Source organism: Mus pahari, chromosome 8, assembly GCF_900095145.1.
Source record: "Mus pahari chromosome 8, PAHARI_EIJ_v1.1, whole genome shotgun sequence".
NCBI classification, from domain to species: domain Eukaryota; kingdom Metazoa; phylum Chordata; class Mammalia; order Rodentia; family Muridae; genus Mus; species Mus pahari.
Window position 1 is genome coordinate 24159054 of NC_034597.1, and position 19569 is coordinate 24178622.

General features: G+C 46.0%; 1 protein-coding gene across 1 annotated transcript in view; it reads left to right on the top strand.

The window, feature by feature from the left end:
- Vstm4 (V-set and transmembrane domain containing 4) overlaps positions 1–19569 on the top strand; it is an 87657-nt gene that overhangs the window by 31882 nt on the left and 36206 nt on the right. The window contains exons 4-5 of the mRNA XM_021203560.1: positions 5404–5511; positions 15686–15719. Coding sequence (XP_021059219.1) covers positions 5404–5511; positions 15686–15719 — 142 coding nt within the window. The remainder of the gene's footprint in view (positions 1–5403; positions 5512–15685; positions 15720–19569) is intronic.

Consider the following 19569-nt stretch of genomic DNA (forward strand, 5'->3'; position numbering starts at 1 on the left):
GAGGAGGAAGAGGAGGAGGAAGAGGGGGAGGAGGGAGGAGGAGAAAGAGGAGGAGGAAGATGAGGAGGAAGAGGGGGAGGAGGGAGGAGGAGGAGGAGGAAGAGGAGGAGGAAGAAGAGGAGGAATTGGCCTTATAGGGAAAGCATAGGGATTCAAAGCTACTCTTCTAGTAGCCTGTTAGAAAGACACCATACATCTTTGAAAAATTCTGTTCTAATTGTGAACATGACTGGCTAACCATCCACTTTGACAGAACCATTCAGTTTGCCAGGACTCACTGCTCAGCTTAATAGTCATAAGTAGTTGGGTTTTTTCTTTTCAGATCACATTTTATCTAACAATGCATCTTTGTATTTTGGAACTTTTTTTCTACACTTCATAGTTGTCTTTTTCTTTGTCTCATAACTTTCTCCAAGCAAAGCAGTCCCTGGTTCCCTCGCCCCCTGTCTCTCATTTGACTTCCTCTTGGGCAGAGATGAAAGTGGCTCTCTTCCCCATAGGGAGAAGTTGTGGGGAAAAGGAACAAGGTTTTCTCTTCTCCTTGCAATTGAGGCAACCTGGCAGAGCTTTGCCTACGTCTCTGACGCTGTCTTGAGCACTGGTGCGAGCTGGCGTGGAGCGGTGGACATGTCTGCAGGATTCTCTAAGGAAGCTCACTCCAGGGTAGCCGCTTCCATGCCTTCTTTCCCTGTGCAAAGGCGGTGGGGGTGGTGGCCATGCTACTGGCGGTAGCAACAGCAGCAGCAGCAGCAGAGGCAATGTCACTGTGTTCTGGCTTTTTAGCCCACCCACCGTTGCTTTGGCAAGGTCAAGGTTGTAGTTGAAACTCTCTGGCACAGGATCCCAGGCCTTTTGCCCTTTTGTTCCTGATTGGAAGAGCTTCGGTGTGGTTTGCAGACAGGTATCCACCCTCCTGGGGCTTAGCTAGGCCTGGCTGTGTGCCTGCCCAACAAAACAAGCATTGATTGTCAGGGCTCTTGATGAGATATTGGAGTGAGTTAAAATCCCTCAGGGCTATCACTCAGGTATTTTGCCCTGAGCAAGATGGTATTACAGACTGCATTAAAAAATAGTGGAAGTACACAGAGTTTTATTGCCGGAACAGCAATTCCCCAGGCTCTTGCCTTTGAACTGGAAACATAGAACATTGACCCTGGCTTTCTTGACTGCTGTTGCGGTGTGTGTGAGAGTGAGGGGTGGGGAGGAGGTTGGTTGTGTAAAGGAATGCTGGGGTCACCCAGTTTCAAAGCAGCTCTGAATAGTCTGTTGGGTTGCCAGGCAACAGGTACTTTGTCCTGCCTGGCTCAGTTGGCAGTCTGGGAGGATGGGCAGGAGCTGGTACAGTAACATTGTCACCCTGTGTTGACCTCCCTGTGGTGTGCACAGCCCCTGCAGCCTGCTGAACCCACCATCTGCTTCTCAAGCTACTGGGTTTATGGGTTTTTTTTTTTTTTTTTTTTTTTTGGCAGCCTGTCTATAAATGGCAGTGGACCCTTTAGCAGTTCAGTGGCAGAAGACAAAATCACAAACAGATTTAGGGACTAGAACATGATGTTTTCTATTGCTGTTGAGTGTGTGGGTATAAATAATGTTTGTTATTTATATATTTATTTACTTTGCATTTATTTATTCATTTTTTATTTGGATAAAATGAAGTCCAGTGCCTTACACAGTCATGTTACCATGAAGCTAAATCCTCAGTCCTATGTGGTCATTCATTCATTCATTCATTCAGTTTTGGTGCTGTAGAACTGACCAAGGGCCCCATGCATACTATGTATCATCAAGCCACATGCCCAGGCCTCCCTCCCATGTGGTATTTAAAAGCTGGGTTTAGACTTGGCTAAGTACAGAAGTTTTGTTGAGTTTGGGTCTAAAGGTTTAATTTCACTCTTCAGACAGTGTTATTTGGCTAGGCTTGAGTTTTGAAACTTTTTGGGTCATCCTTTATAAATAGATCAGACGTGACGATAGGGTGACTTCAGGCCAGCATGCCAGCCTGAGAACAATGCCTAGAACACAGGGCAACTTGCCTGCACTGTTGCTGTGAAAAGGTGACCCTGGTGGCTTCTGATTTTGTGACACTGGCTTTTGGTTAGCCTTTGTCTATAGAGAAAGTTGGGTTCAGTGGCGGGGTCACTGTTTTGAACAGGTTTGCCATCCTTTATGTATCAAAAGAAATGGTTGTCATAGAAGACACAGTGAAGACTTAACAGTCTCGATTGCTGCCTGGTCCAGGGACAATGGATGTGCAGTTTTTCTCTTCCTGGGAAGTGACACCTTTTAAGGATCCTAAAGCTCCAAGGGCAGAGGTGAGCACACCCACTGTCACCCGTGCATGAAGACCCACATGCAGGTGGGTGGAGCCTACTGCTGTGTATGCATTGCCCCCCCAGAGCCTCTGTGCTTGGAGCAACAGAGCATTACAGAGTGGCCAGATGTGCAGTCACAGCTGCCTGTGGAGAGCCAGGTCCCCCTTGCCATGTCTAGGCGAGATCAGAAACTACAACTACTCCTTGAGTTCTTTGCCTCCCACCAGGGTAGAGCAGGCTCCAGATGTGTGTGGTGTGTATAGGAACGCCTGTGAAGAATGATAAACCTCAGAGATAGCCTGCAGCCTTGTTCCTCCGTGGTCCCTTCAGTCTAGAAACCACCGAGAGAGAACATGAATGAACAGACAGGCAGGCGAGGATGCTTTCATCCTGGGGCATAGAAATAGTAAGACAGTTTTCTTTTTCCATCCAAGAACAGAATAGAAGCCAAATTACCCTGTCTTTTTATCGGGGCTCACATCTGAAGTCCTTAGAGACCGGCTTTGTCTCCGTTTGCCCCAGTTCTGTCTGGCCCAGCAAGGCAATTGGGTTATTTACCATACTTTTAAATATTCCTACTAGCCAAGTTCCTGGGGTAATATGCCCAAGAATTAATAGATCGCGACTGGCTGTGGGAGGTCACAGGATTTGGACTGTCCTGTATCCTGTCCTCAGTCTGGGTCTGTGACCTCAGTTGATCATGACTCGTCTCTCTCAGAATCCACAAGTCTCCTTGTTGAGTTTCACATTGTTGAAATGGAGGCATAAGCCTGTCCTCTCTAACCAATCTACCCTATCAGTCATTAAAGCCACACACAGGACACAGTCGCCCCTGTACAGAAGCAGTTGGACTTTACTACCAGGGAAAGGCCACTCTCTTTTCAACTAGAGCTCCTTGCATCCCGTGACTTTCCATCCACTGTAACCTGTCTTCCATTAGGACTTTCCCAGTAGCATGGGTGGGAACACCCCATGGTTGCTTATGAAGAGCGTTTGATGCATTAAAGAACCTTCCCACAGTGCTTCATTCTTGCACTTAGACTTATATGACTATGATACACAAATAGATGCTTTGTTATTTAGCCAACTATGGCAAGAAATAATGTCTATTTATTTAGCATGATAAGTTTTTAAAATATTTATTGTCTTTGATACTTTTCTGTTGCTGTGACAAAAAAAAAATCATGGCCAAAGGAACTTATAAAAGAAAGCATTTAATTTGGGGGTTTATGGTTCCAGAGTCCATGGTGAGGAGCATGGCATCAGGCAGGCATGGTATGGAGCAGTAGCTGAGAGCTCACATCTTGATCCATAGGCACAAGGCAGAGAGAGCTAACTAGGAATGGCATGGGCTTTAAAACCTCCTCCAACAAAGCCACACCTCCTAATCCTTCCCAAGTAGTTCAATCAGTTGTAAATCAGACCAATCATTTAAATATATGAGCCTCTGGGGTACATTCTCATTCAAACCTCTGCATTTATTTATATTTGTGTACATAAATGTTTCCCTGCATGTGTATCTATGCTCTATGTGTGTGCAGTGACCTTGAAGGCCACTAGAGGGTGGTGGTTCCTGTAGAAATAGAGTTTGACAATTGTGAGTCACCACATGGGTGCTGAGAGCTAAACCCAAGTCCTCTGAAAGAGCAATGAGTACTTTCAGTCACTGAACCATTTCTCTAGCCCCCAGTGTTGTTGTTGTTGTTCTTTTAAATAATAGTTTTAATCCATGATTGATTCAATTTGAGAATGTGGAAGCTGGAGACACAGAGAAACAACTACACTTCATTTTTAGTTCAAAGTTCTAAGTAGCCAAGATCAGAAATTTACTCAGTCTAACTTAGACAAAGATGTTGGGCAACTCTAAAACATGAAAGAACGTACAGACTACAGGCATGGAGTCTGCACCAGCCTCCGAGGGCCCTGGCCAGGGAGAGGTCCTGTTGACTCAGAGGTTTTGCCAGAAGCTCAAATCTTGAGAATGTAGTCTGTGAGATGAATTGAAGTTCACATTTATCAATGTTTATCCTAGATTTTTTTGTTATAAGGAAAGCATGTAGAAACAATAATTAGTCAGTGGTAGATGATTTGAACAACTATTAGCGGGCTGGCAAGGTAGCTCAGGGGTTAAGGACTTGGTCTCATTGTAAAGAACCAGAGTTTAGCTACTAGCACTCACATTGGGTGGGTCACAACCACCTGTGACTCTAGTGGGTCAGATATCCTTTTATAGCCTCTACAAGCACTTGTGTACACACACACACACACACACACACACACACACACACGCACATGCACTCATATACACACACAGGCATACACACACATACACACACATGCACACATACACACACACACACATGCACACATACATACATACACATACATACACACATACACACACATGCACACATACACACACATACACACACACACACACACACACACACACACACGCACGCACGCACACACCTTGAAAGAAGAATTGAGTACTTTCATTTTCTAAAGGGTTTCCAAAATAACTCTTCTATTTTCAGTCACTACCAGCCCAGTTGGAGTGACCTAATTTAGCTGCATGGATGGTCTTTACAAATGCTTCATGTCTAAGCAAGCTGAATGCACTTATGTATATACTCACCACTGTGTATTCTGGCTGGTAAGACGTCTCTGCATGCTTTACCCACTTTCTAGGTAGGATTCTTGGCTTATTGTTTACAGCTGATTTTTGAGAGTTCTTGACATGTATACGACTATATACGACTCTGTTTGGATATCTGGTGTTAAATGCTTCCTCCCAAACTGCAGCTTGACTTCTCTCCTTCTTCGTGCAGCTGTTCACGGAGTAAGAGTTTGCGCTGACAGTGAATCAAATTTACCTTCTCTAATGACTGAACACGTATGCTGGGTGGGTGACGGGCCTCTGAGCTATATCTCTAGCCCTCGAGGCTTGCGCAAAGGAAGGATGCCTCTGATGACAAGTCTAGGTACTCTGTCCCTTAGACCTAAAGGGTTTCCTCTGGTGCACTTTTTATATTTGAAGTTCTTGTAGTGGTTTGTTCTGAGCTAACCTTTAAAACAACGTGCCTTTCAGATCTCTATGTCTACGCTGTCCTCGTGTGCTGTGTGGGGATCCTCAGTGTTCTGCTCTTCACCCTGGTCATTGCCTGGCAGTCTGTGTTTCACAAGAGGAAATCAAGAGGTAAGAAAACAGATAAGGTCATGTCTGGAAGGGAAAGCCACCCGCCCACACACAGGCAGAAGATGCTGGGCAAAGTATCATCCTGGTGGGAAGGCATCCTGGGTCAGCAATTGTTTACCTGGAGCTGGAAAGCAAAGGGAAGGAGAAGGCTCACTTCTTGTAGATGTTGCTGCAATAAACAGGATCGCTGTCACACACCAGCTGAATTCCCTTTTCCAGCACTTCTCCCTCCTGGGGCTTTGGGTTTCTTAGCCATGATCATAGTGTTCATCCTGAGCTGCCTGGGGCTGGAGCAGCCTTCCTTTGCATTTGGGCTCCAAGAGTGAGTTTGGGGCTTAAGTTCTGAACCAAGAGGTTTGCGCATACCTTCTGGGCAGGCAGGTGGGACCTGGGCTCTCTCTCTGTGCTTTTCCTGTCCACTGGCTACCTCTTTCTTGCCGGAGTTCCTGATGCCCTGGAGGCTGTCCTCGCCCCCCCCCGCCCCCCCTTTCTTTGTGCTTTCTTTCTCAGACATTGCAGTCTATGACTCCTATCTCCCCGTGAATGCCGCTGACTCTAACGGCAGCCCGTAACTCTTACAGTGCTGTTTCCCAAGTCTAGGAATCTCTGCTCAGCCATCTGCCTCTGTTCTGTTCTCCGAAGATGGCTCAGCTAAACTTCTTCCAGGATGTTGGCTGATTCCTCAGAGCTTGCTTGAGCTTCTCTGCCTTCTAAATCCCCCCTCTGAGTATTCCTCATGCCCACCATCCCCCAGAATCTCCAAAAGAGGACACAGTTGCTTTCAGAAATGACCAAGACACACCGAGCCCAGTTTTGACGACGCCTCCTCCTCACTGAACAGGCATGGATCCCACCTATCCCTCGTCTTCTTCACGGAGACTTGGGGGACAAGAGTGCACTCAAACCCCTGAGCACATTTATGGTGACCCGTGAGTCACTGCCACTGTCACTGTCAGGCTGAAGGTGTGGATGAGGGAAGAGTCAGCCTCTGTCTGTGTTCCCAGGGACCTTTAAACTGGGAAACTGAACCACAGCCACAAAGGGGACCCTCCCCCAGAGATGTGGGCAGAACTGAGGGAGCCAGGAGGGGAGGCTGGGCATCTAGAGACTGGTACCCATGGGACACTGTTGCTCAAGGGGTGAGCAGGAAAGGGTCTTCTGGGACCTGTGAGTGCTGCTGTTGCTGTGGGGTTCAGAGGTTAAGAGCACTGACTGCTCTTCCAGAGGGCCTGGGTTCAGTTCTCACCACCAACACGATGGTTCACAGCCTTTGTTATCTCTAGTCCCAGGGAATCTGACACCATCTCAGGGCCTCTTCCAGCACCAGGTATGAACATGGACATATGAACATACATGCAGCCAAGACAGCCACACATGAAATGAAATGAAAAAGAGCTGTTGTTGTAGGAGAGGTGGTCCAGAAGAACAATTCAGCTTCTACACTCAAGGATCCTGCGTGTACTGCCTCCCTCCCCCAGACAGCAGTCCCTAGATGCTTCTTCCCCTTGAAGTTAAACCAAAGCCAGCAAGTATGGATGACAATGGTGCCATCAGCAGCTTCCAGGGGTTGGATGCAGTTGACAGGGAGCAGCGAATTGCACATGCAGCCCTGGAAATGGAGCCAGGGCTACAGGCCAGATTTCTCTCCACTAGAGACTGAATGCTTCCCTCTGGCCTTGTGTTTCACTGTGTTGCCCTTGGGTACCTTCCTCCGTGGCATCTGCCACCCCATTAAGATATCCCAGCGTTTCCCTAGATATCCTAGCATTTCAGAGCCCTCAGCTGCTTCTCTGAGCTTGTGGCAAATGTTGCCCATGGGTGTTGGCCCTCTGCCTCTTTTCCAGAGAACTCTGTGTGAGGCAGAGGCCATGCATGTGACAGATCCTCCTTGGAATTTGGCTCATGACAGATGCTCCACAAGTGATGAACAAATAGATTTGCTTTCCAGCTGCTTTGCTCCCAGCTGTTAGAGCTTAAAAGGCACCAGCGCTAGCAATCTCTAGGTTGGGTGTGTGCTAAGGGCAGCTCTATCAGGGCCCTGGGAAGACACGAGCTGTAGACTCCGTGGGATTTGAGACAGGATCCAGGAATCAAAGAAATGCCAAGAAGGGCAGAACAGGACACACAGGGGCACCTTCCTCCAGACCTCACAGATAGACCTTGAGGACTGGGGCTTGTAACTGGCTCATCACCCTCCTGTAACAGGATGGGCTGAAGGGTGACCACTTGTTGTCACCATCTGAAGCCCTACTCAGTTGTTGAGACCATTGTCTGAGCACCTGCCATAGACTATGCAGATGCTTCCTCCACATCCTATGTAGCCTGCATGGTTCCCATGAGACAATGAGCATGGTAATAGCCCTAGACTAGGCAGTGACAGAGGAGAGGGCTCTAGCTGTGTTCTAGAAAGTCCACAGATATCTGAGGGTGACATTTGTGAAGGAGCTTTCCTCCAGCATTCCATGGAGGTTATCGATGAGGGTTCTTCCCAAGCAGATTCACCTGGATTCTGTGGTTCCGGGGTACATCTTTTGATATGACTGAGTTTCAGAGAAGGCAGTAATCCTTTATAGGTGACTCTTAAGGGCTACATAGAATGTGTATGAAGGCATGGCTCTGCGGTTTGAACATACGATGTCCCCACCACAGGCTCATGTGTTTGAGGCTGGGTCCCAAACTGATAAGACTACTTTGGACTGTCCTAGGAACTTCAGGAGGTGGCACATAGCCGGAGGAAGTCGGCCACTGGGTTCAGGTTCTTTGGGTTTCCTTGTCAGTGGTCCTTTCGTTGTTTGTTCTCTGCTTTGGGTCCACCAAGAACTAAGAGCAGTCTCAGGCAGCTGCTGGTTCTTCTGTGACGTTCCACCTGGGCACAGGAGGCTGAAAGTCAATGCTGGTTCTTCTGTGACGTTCCACCTGGGCACAGAAGGCCGAAAGTCAATGGGCTGAACCCTTTGCAGTCTGAGAGCAAGGAACACCCCCCCACACACACACACACACCTTTTCAAGTGTCCTTCCAGCTGTTTTGGTCACAGCTGCGTAAGGGTCAGCAATTGACATACATGTGACAGAAGTGAGTATGGATGGATTCAGAGAGACTTTAAAATCTGGGAGTAGGACTGCTCATAAGCCCCAGCTTAGGAGTTTTCAGGAAATTACAGAACAAAGTACACACATTTGGTTTGCATGCTCTTGTAGCATCCATTGTATATCAAAATGGAACAGAGTCACACTTGGAGACCTTATGTTTAAATTAAGTGAGCTCAAGTCCTAGGTTCTTGTGAATGGGTTCCTTCCTCCTCAGTGTGAATTCCAGAGGCCATTGAACAGGAACATTCAATGGGATCATTCACGGATCATGCTATCATCACTTGTCCAGCATCCCTGTCCTCCGCTTGCCGGGTATAATCCTCATCAGCACCACAGAGTTATCCTCTGAGGAATCCAAATTATCCCTGATCGTTGAATTCCCCTTGAATACTAAAGCCACTGAGCAGAATATTTCCAGTTTTGATGCTCTGTGCTCTGAGCTCAAGGATATCGAGTTTTTAGAAACCGGTGGAAAAGTCCAGCGGGGTTCAATCCTTGTGTGGCTCTGCTTCTATCCCAGTGTTCTCTGGGATAGGAATCCCACGAGGCTTCATTTCCTGGTGGAGAGGAAGGGAAAGTAGAGCGATGGTGATTGGTCCCAGCATTCTTGACTCTCCCACTGCAGGACTGGAAGCTTGGGGAAGAGGAAAGGGTATAGCCCAGTTATCACAGGTAACTGGGGAATAACTGACTGCTCTTGGGGCCTGGAGTGCTGGGCTGTTTCCATAACAACCACCTGGCCAGGGCATACCATAGGAAGGGCCTCTCTTGTGGGCTAGCTGCTGTCAATGTCTGGGGTTCTCATTGAGAACCATTAAGCATATGTGGGCCATACTACATGTGTTCAAATGATTCTGTAATTCTAAGGCACTTGTTGTTGGTTCTATTATTATTATTATTATTATTATTATTATTATTATTATTATTATTATCTCACATCGCATGCATTGAATTATAACAAATTTACATCATCGTGACTACAGCGAAAACTGTAAATAAAGGGCTATGTGTAGTGCTTAGTTTGAAGTGTGTCCAATTCTGACTGGGGGTACTACTGAGAGCCTGTTGGAGCTTAGGTTTTCCCCTCTAAGTGTGTTGCTTGGACTTTTTGCATACATGTTTGGGGAGGCCAGCCCCTCCTGTAGGGGTCACAGAGCACTGGGGCTTGTAGGCTGTTCCTACCCAACAGTGCTTCTTGGTTCCTGCAGCAAGATTTAAACAGAGGGCCTCAGAGTAGCTGACCCGCTCCTGAGGACCTGCAATAGTGTCGGCTCTTCCAAAGCCAAGGGCAGTAGGCCAGCTTTCTTGGCTGCTGTTCTGCCCCAGCCATTGCTGATATGTTTCCAGGATCCTCCGCTGGGCTATGAGCAAAGCTAATTGTACCCATGTGTCTAGCCCAGCACAAGCATACTCCACTCTGCTCCCTAGCACAAATGGCTGTCTTGCTGCATTTTAGTGTCCGCAGTGACTAGAACCTTATCCCAGGGTCTCTTTAGCTGAGTCACCTTGGAGAATACCAGTCCTGGGGTCCAGGACTGAGCCCTGAGCTCTGGTGGTTTCTTAGGACACTGTTTTCCAAGGCCACTGCTTTTCAGGAGTTCATCTGGTCTTGCTGGCCTAGGGAACTGGCTCAATGATCCCCCAGTCTTCTGTGCCTGAGCTTCCAAAAGTATAGTCTCTAAGGCACCTTGGGACCAGGCAGGGGGAAGAGGAGTGGCTTTTCCTTACCATGTATTCTCTTCGCTGTGAGCTCTGATTCCTTCCCACTTACAGTCTGTCTTCTAAGACCAAAGAAGACTGGACAATCCAAGGCTCATTACAACCTATCCCTCTGCTGCCTGAATCCCTGTAAAGAAGAATCAAAGAGCATATGGGGCTCTCTGTTCTTTCCTGATTCAGATATAGCCTCATCTTCTTGTGCAGTGCCAGCCTCATCCTGTAGACAAATGGTGAAGGTCAATGTGAATGGATTTGGCCATATTGGGTGCCTGGTTACCAGGGCTGCTGTCTGCTCTACACTTGGCAAAGTGGAGATTGTTGCCATCAACAACACCTTCATTGACCTCAACTACATGGGCTCCATGTTCCAGTATCACTCCACCCGTGGTAAATTCAATGGCACAGTCAAGGTCAAGAATGGGAAGCTTGTCATCAATGGAAAGCCCATCACCATCTTCCAGGAATGAGAAACCGCTAACATCAAACGGGGTGATGCTGGTGCTGAGTATGCCATGGTGTCTACTGGCATCTTCAACACCAAGGAGAAGGCCAGGGCCCACTTGAAGGGTGGGACCAAAAGGGTCATCATCTCTCCCCCTTCTGCCGATGCCCTCATGTTTGTGATGGGTGTGAACCATGAGAAATATGACAGCTCACTCAAGATTGTCAGCAATGCATTCTGCACCACCAACTGCTTAGCTGCCCTGGCCAAGGTCATCCATGACAACTTTGGTAATGTGGAAGGGCTCATGACCATGGTTCATACCATTACTGCCACTCAGAAGACTGTGGATGGCCCCTCTGAAAAAGCTGTGGCGTGATGACTGTAGGGCTATGCAGAACATCATCCCTGCATCCACTGGTGCTGCGAAGGCTGTGGGCAAGGTCATCCCAGAGCTGAGCAGGAAGCTCACTGGCATGGCCTTCCATGTTCCTAAGCCCCAATGCATCCACTGTGGATCTGACATGCTCCCTGGAGAAACCTGCCAAGTATGATGACATCAAGAAGGTGGTGAAGCAGGCATCTGAGGGCCCACTGAAGGGCATTCTGGGCTACATTGAGGACCAGGTTGTCTCCTGCAACTTCAACAGCAACTCCCACTATTTCACCTTTGATGCCGGGGGGCTGGCATTGCTCTCAATGACAATGTTGTTAAGCTCATTTCCTGGTATGACAATGAATACAGCTACAGCAACAGGGTGGTGGACCTCATGGCCTACATGCCCTCCAAGGAGTGAGAAACCCAGGACCACCCATCCCAGCAAGGACACTGAGAGCAAGAGAGAGGCCCTCAGTTGCTCAGGAGTCCCTGTCCCAACACTGAGCATCTCCCTCACAATTTCCATCCCAGATCCCCATAATAACAGGAGGGGCTTAGGGAGCCCTCCTCACTCTCTTGAATACTGTCAATAAAATTTGCTGCACCTCTCCCTTCCCCCCAAAAAGCCATAAAGAGAATATGAACTTTTTCTCCACAAGTGCAAGGAAGAGTGAACAAGGCATTGTGCTCCACTTACAGCCACACTGTGATGGGTGAAAAGACTACAAAGGACAGAATGAGTGGCTGGGTGACAGAGAACAGAAGGATGACCTGAGGAGGTCAAAGGTGTCTCATCCTTTGTCCTGGGGCAGAAAGCTCCACTGGCTATGTTGGGTCCTGCTGGTTCCTGACAGGCCCACTAAGAATGGTGGCAAAGAAGCCATCTTGCCTTTGTGAGTCATGTGAATCTTCTAGTAGGTCCCTTGAAAGAGTCCTGAACTTGGCGCATAGATTCTAGTTCTTTTTATCTACGAAGAAAGTCTTCAGAAACCACATAGAAATTATATCCGAGGCCCCAGACCTCCAGACTTTAAAGCAGAGAGGCGCATCCCTCCCACTTTTCAGAACCATGGGGGTCCTAGTCCCGGGTGTGGGCAGAACAAGCTTCCTGTTATCCAGCCTTCCATGGATGTGGAGAGATTCTGGAGAAAATCAGCTTAGAGGAGGACCGGTTTCTTTTGGCTCACAGATTCGGAGCTTTCAGTTTCTGATCCCTTGGCCCCCATAGCTTTGGTTGGCCCTCAGGGAGGCAGAACCTCATAGCAGAGAGCATGACACGAGCAGAACATGTCATCTCATGGCACAGTATACAAGCCATAGGTTCCGGGAGACTCAACGTCTATGTGTAGGTGGCAGCAGCTCTCACTTTCTCTGACAATGGTGTAGAGTAGACTCGGAGGGCTCTGAATCAGGTCACTCTGCCAGTATGACCCGGAAGCACTTGCACTCGGGTTGCCGTAGCACAGGTAGACTGGAATGCATGACAGACTTGCTTGGCCTCACTGTCACACTGTCACGGGAACTGAAAGTTTGAGGTGGAAGTGCTGTAGCATCAGGGCTGTTTTCTCCTGTGGTTTCCCTCTTTGCCTTATGGATGGCATGTCTCCTTTTGGTTCATCTGGTTTTCTGTTTGCATCTGTGACCTAGTCCCTTTTGTTATACAGAATCCAGCCCTGTTGAATTAGAACTCACTCTAATGGCTTCATTTTAACTAAATCCTTTCTAAGATCCCATGTCCAGTTACGGTCTTATTGCAAAGTGCTGGGAATTGGATTTTCATCATAGGAATTTTGGAGGGAACCCAGCTTCGTCCATAGCACGTGCTGTGTGGTTCTGGATGAGTACACTACCCTCTCCGTGCTCTCTTTACCGCAGAGGAACAATGTTTTAAAAGTTATTGGAAAGTTTAAATTGGATAACAGAGTTGTGGGCTTTGAACATTTTTTTGCCTGTATAATTCTTAAAATAATTTTTACAAACCCTATGACCTTGGTCTTTTATTTTATGACACCTCAGTTTTTTTTTTTCATTACAAGTGTAAAGTGTTTTTTTTTTAAAAAAAAAAGGTACTTTCCAGAGCACTGCAGAGTCGATACCTTAGAAATGATGTGACTACATGCCCTTTGTATTCTTGGGCTTGATCACCATCCCCTGTTATTGTAATCACACCATGAAGTCGGGGGGGGGGGAGGGGGAGCCTCGACCGTTAGGAATGTCAGTCTGTCCTCTTCCTTCTCCTTTCTCTTCATCCACCTATCCTACAGAATTGTGTCCTAATTTCACACAGCTGGTGCACCGAGCGATGGTCGTGCTTACCCACACGCATGCGTACGTGCACACAAATTCATGTCCATAACTTCTCCATTCCCCCTACCTCTGTGCCTGGGTGTTAAAATATTGTTATAACATCAAATTATCTAAACGTCACAATTAACAGCATTTTGAAAGATTACTATAAAATGAACAATAACACGGAGAGATCATTTATTTAGATTAAATAATTAATAAGCATAAAGTAAAGTTTTATTGGAAGTGCACTTCTATTGGTATAGATTTTTGCTTTTACATTATATATCCTTACATGTAGGTGAGAAGATGAGAACTCAGTGTTTGCTTAGAGGTATAGTTCTCCATCAATCCTATTTCTGTTTTATTAATAGATGTGAGCTTGAGAATTTCACCTTCAATACAAAAGAAGGCAAGAATAGATGGAGTTTTCATATGCTACTCAATACCATGCCCAGCCTTTGAATTATATATGTTGAGTTAAATAATGATCTATCACAAAGACGTGGTTTAATATGCTCCCATTTGACACCATTGAATAATGATTAGGTCATTATTCAATCCTTGTTGGATCCAAATGTGGGAATCTTATCTCATAGTCTTACCTATCAAGCCGTGAGCCATCTGACATCTCAGTGGACACTAATGCTCCATGTCAGCTCTGTGTGCTGCTGCCAAGTCTCTCTGGTATAAGTCTCTATGGGTAGATAGCATGCCTTGGCTCTGTGAAGTACAAAGGGTGATTTTAGAAGAAAATCATGCTAACAGAGAAGGAAATGCATAGAGTCAGATCTCAAGCACATTGCAAGAGAACCCAGAAATTGATTCCTGTAAACTGTTCTGAGAACGTCCTAGGATATACAAACCAAATACTAAAGTCTCTTGACCAATATGAAGTTTACAATACTGTCATAAATATGAATTGTTCCATATATACTATGGTTGCTACTGCTATATCCATAGACTATCTAGCCCACAGTAGGTGCTCAGTAAACAGAAGGCAGGAAGGGTTTAGACATTAGCATGGAGCTGATTTATATGTCCTTTTAGCTCTCCAGTGCTGGCAATCCTGCTCTGGACTTTGCACTGGCTGACTGTGTGACAGATAACCCCAAACACAAGCACACAAAGCAACCGTTTTATCTGCTCACTGTCCACAGGTCAGCAGTTGGGGCTGATTTTGCTGCCGCTCTCTGCTAGAGTCAGTCAGTCACGCAGCTGCAGTCAGATGGTGGATCAGTTGAGGCTGGTTGTTCTGGGACCTCAGCCACAGTGCTTACTGCCTTCTCTGTGGGGACTCATCTTCCAGTGGGCCCACAGAACAATTGACCGTAGAGGAGTTGCCCATCACAAGCCTCAGACACAGCTCTTAGCATGCCTCTGCTTGGGCCACATTGGCTAATGTTTCTCAGAACCAAGCAAGTCTTGTGGCCAAAGTCTAGTTAGCATGAGGTAAGAGGTGTCATACATAGGTGTGAACAGATGCAAGAAGGTGGGATGCACAGGAGGTGGCCATATAAACATTAGGCACACAACTCAAGATTCCCTTGGCTGTGTCAGCTTTCCTCTGCTGAGTTGACCTTAACTTCAAGTCTTAGATTAGACACATTCTGGATTAGGTGTCCATGCATTCTAGTTTTTCCACTATCAAGGAGAACCATTGTGGAAAGATATCTTGTTCCAAGACTGTTTTCTTAAGGAGGTTGTCTATTCTTGTTGTTTTGTGTTTGTTTGAAACAGAGTCACCGTATAGAGCTCAACGCTGGTCTTGATCTTGAGATCCTCCTGCCTCAGCCCTCCAAGTGCTGCACCATCTGATTAAGAAGCTCTTCTGAGACCATAAAGAGCATTAATCAGAGAATGCAAGCCCATTTTACAATGAGCAGACTCTAAGGAGAGATAGACATATGGTCCCAAGGGCTGGTCTCATGACTCAGGTGGTGCTCATACACTGGGGGGACAGACCTTACCACTCCAGGACTCCTCAGGGTAGAATGCAACTCAGTTTGTCTTGGTCAAAGATAAATATTATGTTGCCTGGGCATGTGGCCTCATACCTGGTACAGTTCATAATTTAAGTAATATCAAGTCAGTGGGGGTTGCTCTCTGATGTCTTTGCTATGATTTCCCCCCAAAACATGTAGGCCAGAGAGTTGGCTGGTGCAGCCCCAATACTTGAGCAAGATCTGGGTCTCTGCCTTTCAGGTAATGTCAAACTAGCCTATATTTACCAACTGTTACTCTTTTTCCTTTCACAGTGAGACATTATTTGGTGAAGTGCCCTCAGAACAGGTAGGAATATTTTCTTTGTTGTTTAAAAGAAAAAAATTCTGATGTTTTATGTTCTTTGCCTACTACCGATAAATTGATTAAATACATATTCTTACTCAGAGGTGTTGGTCACGAGGAAGCCAAACAATGTATGTTCTGCATATGTTTGCATTTGTGAATAGTCCTCATACCATTCACAATCCCCACAGGGTCCAGACAGCATGCTGCTCATGTTGGTCCAACTTTTATCTTTTTAGGAGATTGAAAAGTGTGAAACTGTGTGTGTGTGTATGTGTGTGTGTGTGTGTGTGTGTGTGTGTGTGTGTGTGTGGTGGGGAGGGGAGACATGTGGGAACTTAAGACTGATCTGAGACTTTTCTGTCCATGTTCACCACTAACACTAATCCTTTTCCGTGACTGCTGACCCGACCCATGCTCTACTTCACCTGGTGACAGGCCTCATGGGGAATAGAGTGGCTTTACAATATTCAAATTCTGTGAAAGCAAATGGTAAATAAAAACACCACCGAACAAAGAGACGTTTATTCCAAAAGTAGAAAGTAGGCCGACAAACCACTGTCACACACGTGTATTATAATTCCAAAGTAACTATTAAAATAACTTTATCCGCAACACTAAAACATAACTATATAATAATCAATATAACCCTTTAAATATATTCAAGTCACATAAAGAAATAGAACAAGAATCATAGGAAATGAGAAGAGAATAAATAACAAAATGCTTCCATACTACCTATCTTAAATTGGTCTAAATGCATCTGAGTCACAGAGCCTGGCATAGTAGATAATATGTGCCCCGACTCTATTCTATTGAATAGACACTCACTTCATACACATGACATAGGTAGGGTGAAAGCGAACGGACGGAAGAGAGATACCACACAGTAAACAGTTTGTGATATACCATATGCCATATCTCTTAAAGTAGAACACAAAGGAAAACACTTACTAGGGGTGGGATGGGACACTAGATGATAAAATGAGCCACCCCCTGAGAAAACAAACGTCATAAATTGTATATACACCAAACAACAGAGACACAGAACTCAAATAGCCAAAACTGGGGGCTCAGGGAAGTCAGAAAACTCCATGGTGATTTTTAGCAACTCATAGATTTGGCCTAGGTTCCCAGCCTACAAAGTCACTGAAGACAGAAATAATCCAGTCAACCAACTGGAGCCAGTTGGCCCATCTCAAACAAGCAGCCTATGGAAAAATACTTTCTTTTTTCATGTCCCCATAAAACATTCACCAAGATATATCCTAGGCTCTAGACAAACTTCAACAAATTTATTAAATAATTAGAGACACAAACTATAATGTCTGACTACAGTGGATCAAAGTTGAAAGCCCCAGCCAGTAAGACAACAGCAAGGTAACCTCTAAGCATAGAACAGCGAGGCACCCTTCATTTTGTTTAAAGTTACAAGCAGAGTCTCAAAAGCAAGGGACCACACACAGCTGCAGCAGTCAGGTGAACGTACACAGTATAGAGGTCAGAAGATAGGCGTGATCCAGAGGGATCCTCTATGTGTAATCTGCACGTTGAGCTCTGACAAGGTCCAGGCCAACTCTAAATAGAAGGCATATACGTTTATCAAGTGGTGTGTGTTCCATAGACAACCACAGGCAGAAATGTGAACTGAGACACCTTTTTCTCACAGCATCAGTATCAACATAATTAAATTTAATTACATCGTCAAGATAATTAAAGGGTCTTGGTCCTAGATATAATAGCTAAAAGTATAAAATTTCTCAAAGAAAGCAAGAGAAAAGGCTTGTGTCCGTGGATTGGGTAAGGGACGCTGTGGAAGATTCATAACATAAAAATTTAGAAGCGTTGGGCTCCCAAAGGCACAATTATAAAAATGAAAAGAAAAGCCACCAAATAAGAGGACACGTTGACACATCAGATAAGTGATGAGCAACACGTTTCCAGACGCAGAGTTCTTCCAACAGGATGCTAAGATGACAAATAGCACAGTTAAAATAGACAAGAGTGAGCTGGACAGGTCCTTCCCTCCCTAAAGATGTACCAGCGGCTCGTAAGGATGTGGAAACATGCCCGATTATCTTTAGTCATTAATTAGAGAGATGCAAATTAAATAACAATGTGATTCCAGCCTACCCCAACCATAATGCCCATGATCCAAGAGACTGAGGATGCCAAGTGTTGGCATGGATACGCAGAAGCTGCATCCTGTACACAGCTCACTGGAGCAGCCACTGGGGAACAGAGTTTGGTCATTTCTTAAGGTGTGACTCTTAATATGACCCACAGACTGTACTTGTAGGGGTCTACCCAAGTGGAATGAAAGCGTATACCTACACAAAGGTCTGGGTGGAATCATTCTCTATTCATAATAACTAGAAACTGGAGATGATCCAAATGCGTTCATTGGCTGGTGAGAAAGTAAACAAAACAGTGGATCCATCCAATAAACCTCCACTTAGAAGCCATCTGATAAATGTCCCCTTAGCCACAAAACAGACCAGGAACGGGCCATTCTCAAAAAAGCTGAAAAGTGGAAGAAACCAGGTGCAAAATCTACAATTGTGTGCTATTTTAATGAAATGCTTAGAAAAGGGAGATTTATGGAGAGGGAAAATAGAGTAATGGTCGCTTATAGCTGAGGGTGAGCATGGGGATTAATTGTGGCTGTGATTAATGTGGTATGGACTGAGTGTAGAACTTTGGGGCCTGTGAGCGCCAGGTCCTAAAGATGTATTGTACTGATGATCACACAACTTTGTAGGTTTATGAAACTGCACTGGATTGTTTATTATGAGCTACAAATTATACTGGACACTAATTATGTTCAACAAAGCTGCTTGTTTCTTTCTTAAAACCACGCCCACCCCCTATGCTCCAGGACTAGAATGAAGCAGACGTGTCATTTGGGAGCAGTGGGAGCAGTAATGGCTGCAGACAGGCCAGCCTGTCAGCTTCTCCTCATCCTGGTATATCTGGCTCTGCCTCATGGAGAGCTCGAAGCTCCTCCGGTCTTAATTCCTCCTCCCTCCTCCTCCTCCTCCTCCTCCTCCTCCCATACAGCAGTCACATTCAAAGCTGGTGGCTACTGGGTCAAAATTACAGCAAGGATGTCATCCTTACTTGGTGGACTAGAGTTTGGTCTTCCTCAGCCCTGGGATATACAAGCGTGTCAGTCATGTTTCTGTTTCTATGACACAATCCTTGAGAAAATCAACCTTAAAATGGGAAAAGGCTCATTTTTGCTTAGGGGTCTGTGGCAAGGCCAGGAGACAATGGCAGAACACACCTTGTCACCCCATGGCGGCAAGGAAGCCACGAGAGCAGGGAGGAGGGGCAGGAGTCTTAGTTTGTCTGTTGGTTTTGATTTGATAAAATAACCAACAAAAGCAACTTAGGGGAGAAAGTGTTTACTTTGGGGTACAGTCTAGAGAGGAGACAGTCTTCTTGGGGAAAGTATGGTAGAAGAGGCATGAGGCCAGCCTGTCGCATTGGACCAGCAATCCATAGGCAGAGAGAGAAGAGAAAGTTAAACTTCTAGGTCTGACCCCAGTGATGTACATTCTCCAGCAAGGCCCTACCTCTAAAAGGTTCCATAACCTTCTTTAGCAGAGCCAGCAAGCTAGAGACAAAATGTTCAAACACATAGCCTGTAAAGGATATCTCTTTTTAACTTATTTTATTAGATTTTCTTCATTTACATTTCAAATGCTATCCCAAATGTCCCCTGTACCCTCCCCCCACCCTGCTCCCCTGCCCACCCACTCCCACTTCTTGCCCCTGGCATTCCCCTGTATGGGGCATATAAAGTTTGCAAGACCAAGGGGCATCTCTTCCCAACGATGGCTGACTAGGC